This window comes from Gekko japonicus, unplaced genomic scaffold, assembly GCF_001447785.1.
Source record: "Gekko japonicus isolate JY-2015 unplaced genomic scaffold, Gekko_japonicus_V1.1 scaffold376, whole genome shotgun sequence".
NCBI classification, from domain to species: domain Eukaryota; kingdom Metazoa; phylum Chordata; class Lepidosauria; order Squamata; family Gekkonidae; genus Gekko; species Gekko japonicus.
The window spans coordinates 470,560-477,984 of record NW_015164675.1 but is presented as its reverse complement, the minus strand read 5'-3'; the positions used below and the strand labels follow the sequence as shown (position 1 = coordinate 477,984).

Genomic DNA, 7,425 nt, shown 5'->3' with positions numbered 1-7,425 from the left:
GAACAGAATATTCAATTTTTCCTGGGCTTGGGAAAGGGGAGGCAATCCAGTGGCTAAACAGATGATTTTGAAGTATTTGAAAACTCATATACCTTCATACCTCGAAGGCAAGAAATCTTCTAGGGTTAGCAGGATGAGTAATAAATATGAAAAGAAATACCTTGCATAAATTTAATGACATTTGGAATCCCTTTTTAGAATGTTTCAAATGCAATAGTGAGGAGCCTTCATACTTATTCCTGCACCACAAAAAGCTGAGGTTTGATACAAGTGCCCAACTATTTAAAATTACTAGTGGTGGGAATCAGTGAAGGGTGCCTCAATAGTCTCTGGGACCCAAAGACTGTTGTTGCTGCTATGAGCTGTGTGCCCGTTTCTCAAAATGTATTACTTTCCTGATTTGACAAGTGCTGTAAGTGAAAAAGCAGTTCAAGGTACCATGTGAAGCAGCTTCCAATTTCCCTGACTTGTTCTCAGATCAGCACCCCACCCCACCCCCGTGACACAGTTAACTCATCCAACTGAGGCTGGCTTAGAAGAGACAACTTTAGAAGTTATTTTCATCTGCTGTCAGCTAGCACCCTTTCAGCCACTGAGAATTTTACATTTTTACTAGTAAGATGCAAACTTGAGAATATGTATTTTATTCTCTTCTCACCTAATTCAGATTATAAACTCAGAATGTTTTAATGCCTAATTCTGCATGAGTAATTGGCTTTCCTTTGGGGAGAAAAACAATTATGTGGTTTTCCCTCAAATTTTGATTTGTTCTAATCAGCAGAGCTGGCAGCCTAATTCCAGTTTCAAGATGAAAGCAGATCACAATAGCTCAATCTTTATTTTTCTTCTTTGAAAACAAATTATTGAAAGAACAAAAGCAGCAGATGCCAAACAGATTTATGATGCATTTTAATATTTCATGAGGCATTTAGTGTACGCATTCAGACATCACAAACACATTGTGATTTGTATCTGATGAGAACAAGTCACTATTTCCTTGGGCTCACAGGCTAAATTGTGGTTTGGAATCCTGGTTTATAGGAAAAAAATAACTGCAATGTATTAAAGCAACAGTTTCTAACAAACCAAGAACTCTTCAATATTGTCTTGGCATGAGAAGGCAGGAGGGAGAAAAAAATGTGAGCATGTAGACTTATGGGGTCATTCTACTCACAAATTACAATTCGTTAGGTCTTAAAAGGTCTTTAGAGTCATAAAGCTGTCTTTATTAAAATCTTGACACATTCACAAGGCATGTGGATAGGAACTGAAATATAATTTCAGGAACACAGCTATAAACTAGAAAAATGGTCACTGGTTCTCAAACTGGGTGAGACCCCAACGTGGGCTGTGAGTCTCTTGCAGGTTGGTTGTGAGGCTAGATGACAGGAAGAGGAACAGGGCAAACTGGAAGAGAAAGTTCTAGAAACATTAAATTCTTGAGAATTTACAGGAGAGAAATAATCACCGATTTTGCCATGTTTGGAGCATCACTGGCATGTCTTCCATCAAAAACTGGGGGGGGGGGGCAAAATCCATGGTGGCTCCTTTTCCTGCCACCTCAACTCACCTCAGTCTGTTAGTCAGTCTCCTCTTCCTTTCTTGACCAAACAGGGCATTAACTTGCCTTCTTATTTGCACACGGGTTGTAAAAAAAGCAGCAGATGATATAGGCCTCAAGGCCAAACAAAGCACCTGCAACTCCCAGATTCAGTATGTAATACTCCTAATGCTGCTGAATTTCCATACAAAACTCCAAAAGCATAATAGTTTCTCAAAAAGAGCCAGAGGTCCCTCTTCCCTCACCTGAGGTGTTCCTCTAGACAAGCCTAGGGTAAATCAGTGGCATCTGAAAAAGCCAGTCTAAAATAATCAGGTTAGAATGTGCGATTAAATGCCATAGTTGCAACAAAGCTGCAAGCTGCCTTGAGTCTCTTCTCTTTCTACAGGGATTTGGTAATGTGTGAATCAGCCCTTGTCTCCAGTGACCAGGTCTGAACTGAATTCTGATGGAGCTGCTAGCCACTCTCTCAGTCCAACCTCCCTGTATGAGGCAGCCATTTAGACTTCCTCCATTTAAAAAGTAGTTTCCATTCCAAAATGAAAATATTACTGTTGAACAAATACCAGTTCTAAATTATATTTCAGTGTACTTTTGCTTTAGTTGAAGACAGTATGTGTACATACATGTAACCCCGTGTTCAACTAAAGCAAAAGTATGCTGGATTAAAGGCAAAATAAACTGCTTAGTAGAGCTGAAAATCTTTGCTATTCATTTGCAAACAGAATGTGCTCTCAGGATTTTGACTTCTTTGTAATTAATTGAGGCCACTCCTGAGGCCATATGTCAACAACAGATGTTCAAAAATGGGTAGCAAGATATGTATTACTTACATACATATGAACAGTGGAGAAAGGACAGAAGATGTTAGTGTACTGGTACACTTGTGTAGACTCATTGGTCTCCATTATCACCTGCAGTGGTGCCAGATAGGCTGAAAAAGTATGGGTTTAAACAAATTCTTCTCAATCTCTTTGGAATGCTTTTGCACACACAAAAAAGATTGGATACTGCAGATACATCATCCTAAAGTTATAGGAAAAGGAAGAGCACCAAACTCCTCTTCTTATGGAAACCTACTGTAATGTAGCTTAGTTCTAAAGCTATAAGAACCTGAGCTTATATGTTTAAATCTTGTTCTTCTGAAATGGTATCATTGCTTCCTTTGAGTTCCCCAACATATCAATATATTTTGAGCAATCCAAAAATGACGTGCATGGCCATTTTCTGTAGTGACTTCTTTCTCCCAGTGGAAAGATTACCAAAGACTTTTTAAATGAGGTCAAATTATAAACTACTACATTAGGACCTGCTCAGAGTTGCTTTCACCCAGGGAGCAGCAAAACATAATATAAAACTATCCTCACGCTCCCAATGAACACTTCTTCACATAATGCATTATTAATTTATGGAATGTGAAAACGGCTCTCAGACTGATTTCAGTTGTGCATTCCTCGTGTAGACAGATAACAACAGGCGTGGTTGTGCCTTCTTTTCTATGGAAGGAAATTGTGTTCCCTAACCCTTTAATCAGAGGGAGAGAATGAGATGCACAAGGAAAGGCAAAGGGGGACTGTGCATACTCCAGGACTTTGTATTTCCTGGCTTTATTGGACCCTGCAAGCTCCCTAGGCCTATACCACTCACCTTATATCTGTAATTATTCTCCAGAGATTCACATAGCAGTCTGAGGCAGCATTTATACCAGCTATCTGGCAGAAAATTATTCCTGGAGATCAGTTTAAAAAGCTAAGAATGTGCACAATACCACTCTCCCACTGAAAACCATGGGATCTGAAAATGCTAACTTCGGCAGGATCCTGCCGTTACTCTATTTGGCCTTTTTCATGCGTTGCAATATGCAAGTAAAAAGTTTGAAAAATAATTCCCAGCTATTTTTTCACTTCTCTGTGGCAGATATTATTGTATACTTTTAGGTATCCCTTGCACAGTATGTGATATTAACACCCTTAATTCTTATGAAACAATACAAAATTTAACTAAATGATTGATGTAGGATATTTATAATTAAATGATTGAGGTAACCTGCATAAACTCACGCATAAACTAATCTTTTTTATATCAGGAGTATGTTTAAGATTTCACAAGTAACTGAAATATTCTGAACTTAAAAACAGCTATTGCTTTATCCACATACATTTCTGATGCTAACAGTTCATACACACGAAGGTGTACATACTTCAAAGTAAATATCAGGGGGTTTGAGAAGGGTTAAAGAAACTTCAGTTTCTTATTAGTACTGTCTCTCTTGGACAATGCAAAGCAGATGATGGAGTACCCATACTCCATACTGAGCTTGTATCCACTTCCTTTCATCGCTGGTTTTGAAGAAATAATTGATTCTAAGGAAGGATGGCCAAGGCCCTGCATAAAAATACTCATAATTTCATGCAGCAGTCAAAGCTGGCACTGGAGGTTGGACTGATTTCAGGTCACCAAACCCCCAAATAAGTATCACTCACAAGAGAAATTAACAGTGCATATGCTCAGAGGCACTTTGATGTATAGTTTTTTTTTAAAGACCTTTGTTCCCTCCAGGGGATATAAATACTGCACACACTCAGAAGCACTTGGTCTAAGGTAAGTGAAAAGTACGCAGACAGAGAGTGATTTCAGCAAAGCGTACTTTATTCGATCAGGAACAAGACGACTTTGGCCGGCTCACAGGCTGGCTTATATCCCCGAGAAACCGCCACCCAAAACACACCCCCTACTTCCCTATAGGTTATTTACAGTGGCCAAGAGGCCCATAGGCTCTCGGCCAGGAACCTAGCCCCCTGATTGGAGCAGGCTAGGATCTTCATAGTCCATTGTCTCTTGGAGCGAAGCTCGACGTTTGTCTCTGGACTTGTCTGGACTGGATACATTACAGTAAGGGTCCCCAGTGTGGTGCTCATGGGTGCCATAGCACCTGCTGACACCTCTTCCTGATGCCCACCAAGTGTTTGGATAAACATATGGAGAAGAGGACCATCAGTGGCTATTAGCCACAAGGTATAGACAGAACACTATGTCTGGGGCAGTGATGCTCTGTATTCTTGGTGCTTGGGTGGGCAACAGCAGAAGGCCTTTTGGAGTTCAGGCCCGGCTGGTGGACCTCTTGATGGCACCTGGGTTTTGACCACCACGAGACACAAAATGTTGGACTGGATGGGCAATTGGGCTGATCCAAGACGGCTTCTCTTCTTAGAAAGCGGACACAGCAAGGTGGGCCTTTTGCCCAGCAGGGCTTCTAATTGACCATTGGAGATCTGATTCACTGTCCAGATTAAAAGAAACAAACCTTCTTTTTGGCAGCTCCCTCCACAGCACAGGAATATATACTGTGTGACTGAGGGTAATGCAATAAAAATATTTAAAAACAATATGTTCATTTTAAAGGCATCATGTTAAGCAGAGCTTCTACCTGAAATGTTGAAGACCTATTATTAGAGTTATGCACTACCTCACTCCCTGACATTCTGTGGCTGGCTCCACCTCCTGTGACAATCATTGTTTCAAACTGGCTCCACCTTCTCTGGCATCCATTTTGTGATTGCACTTCCAACCCAGGGTCTGCATTCCAAAGGAGCCTGCAGGATTAAAAAGATTGGGGTCCCCTGGTCTAAGGTACTAGAAATGTTTGAAAATGTAAGGAAGCCACTTTAGCAGCATGGGGCCCAGTTAACTATTTTCGAGCTTACATTTTTTAAAAAGATTAATACCCAGTACGCTGGATACGTCTTGTGAATTAATTTCTGATAGTGGTAGTGAACAGAAACTGTTTGTGCCTCTGGAAACAGCATGACAGCCAGCACAAATTCCTCTCCAGAACCGTTACTAAGCGGCTCTTCTTCCCAGATTTTGTCATGGCGGTAAACAATAACCGCAAGGCAGCCCTTGCCACATGAGCCCGCGTGTCGTCGCTGCGACGAATTTCCCGCCAGCCGAGCCTGCTACCATGGCGAGGGTTTTCTCGGGCAGGACTGGCGTCTACGCGCGGGAAAGGAGGAGTTGGCCAGGGAAAGACCCCACCCCCGGAGGATGACAGAGCCAGTTGAGTGGGTGCAGCGCGCTTGCTGCTGCCCAGACGGCGCTGTGTTGAGTCGCGCTTCTTTGCGCCTGCCGCCGCTATGCGGGATTACGACGAGTTGATCGCCTTCCTGGGCGAGTGGGGCCCCTTCCAGCGCCTCATCTTCTTCCTCCTCAGCGCCAGCATCATCCCCAATGGCTTCAACGGCATGTCCGCCGTTTTTTTGGCCGGCACGCCGGAGCACCAGTGCCGGGTGCCTGCCAGCGCCAACTTGAGCGACGAGTGGCTGAACGCCAGCATCCCGGTGGAGGAGCGCGAGGGGCTGCAGGTGCCCAGCCGGTGCCGCCGCTACCGCCTCGAGGCCCTGGTCAACTTCTCCGCCCTGAACCTCCAGCCTGGCCGCGACGTCAACCTCAGCCAGGTGGAGCAGGAGAAATGCCTGGATGGCTGGGAGTACAGCCGCGACCCCTACCTCTCCACCATCGTCACCGAGGTAGGGAGGGGCGTGCGTCCGCGCCCTGGCGCGGGGGGAGGGAGGCAGGGAGGGCCGCTGATCCAGGAGGCGGCCGAAGGTGGAGGAGAACCGCCGGGGCCGTGGGAGAGACCGAGCCGCGCGAGGAGCGACACTCGCGTGTAGAAAATGGAGTATGTAGGGTGCAAAGAAAGGAGGAGCTTGGCTAGGGCCGCGTTGTGAAGCTCTCCGAGGAGGAAGATGCCTTGGGAAGGGGGTCCGGAGCTCCCCCTCGAAGGAGAGGCGCTCAGTAGCTCTGCTGCTCTTGCGCTCGGGTCACCACCTGCGCCGTGACAGTTTCAATTCAGCAGGGAGACTCCTGTGAGTCCCCCCCCTCCCCAGAAAAGGGAGGGGCAATGGAGTTTCACCCTGCTGGGGAAGCATCGTCTCGAATACTTCGGTCGGTTTTATAGTATGGCTGGGAAGCGGCTTTGTCTCGCACTGCGCAGACCTTCGTCCTCTTGGCTGCTCTCTGTACTTGAAATCTTCGTCGCTAATCATCATTCCCCGCCTTCTGTGCATCGGCAACGTGAAGACGTTGTTTTGTTTGTGGGTGTGTGCATGTGCGTGTGAGAGGGCGCATTGCCTAACGGACATTACTCACTGGTGATGCACACATCTGTGCATGGCGGAACCAACGGAAAATGAGGATCTCGTTCAGTGATCCAGTCCAGGAAACCGGCCCGTCCCCGGTTTTACTGTCGTTTGATGCCTTCTCACTCTGAGAACTGCATCCATTGTGTGCCCAGTGATATTAAGTCACACGAACCTTGGATGGAAGTCAACTGATAATTGCGTCAGCAAACAATGTATGTACACATACATTAAATTTTGTGCTCCCAGTTTCTGCTGCTTCTGCTTCTTTACAGGGACCGCATAAATTCAGACATATGGAAAGGTTATATGGAGGCTATAAAGTTTTTTGGATTAGATCAGTGATTGGCATCCTGGATTCCTTTTAGCACCTTTGTTATTTACAGATTAAGCATGATCCTTTCAAAACGGAAGGGGGCGCTGAATCAGTTTCTAGGAGGAGATTACATAGAGATCCTTTCCAGTCCTCACATGCAGCCCAGAGACTATGTTCTGTAGTTGCTGAGTGGACTGTGATAAATAGCTAGAGAGCCAGTTTGGTTAACAGTGGCAGACTTTAATCTGGGAGAACTGGGTTTGATTCCCCACTCCTCTCCCATGCACCCAGCTGGGTGTCCTTGGGTCAGTCACAGTTCTCTCAGAGCTGTTCTCTCAAGAGCAGTTATCTCAGCCCCACCTGCCTCACAGGGTGTCTGTTGTGGGGAAAGGAAGGAAAGGAAATTGTAA

At 45.0% G+C, this 7,425-nt stretch overlaps 1 protein-coding gene across 1 annotated transcript in view; it reads left to right on the top strand.

The window, feature by feature from the left end:
- The first annotated feature begins 5,672 nt into the window (after window positions 1-5,672).
- The window catches only part of SLC22A4 (solute carrier family 22 (organic cation/zwitterion transporter), member 4), a 92,906-nt gene continuing 91,153 nt past the window's right edge, over window positions 5,673-7,425 (top strand). The window contains exon 1 of the mRNA XM_015409268.1: window positions 5,673-6,087. Within this exon, the coding sequence (XP_015264754.1) occupies window positions 5,695-6,087 (393 nt within the window). The 5' untranslated portion in view covers window positions 5,673-5,694. The remainder of the gene's footprint in view (window positions 6,088-7,425) is intronic.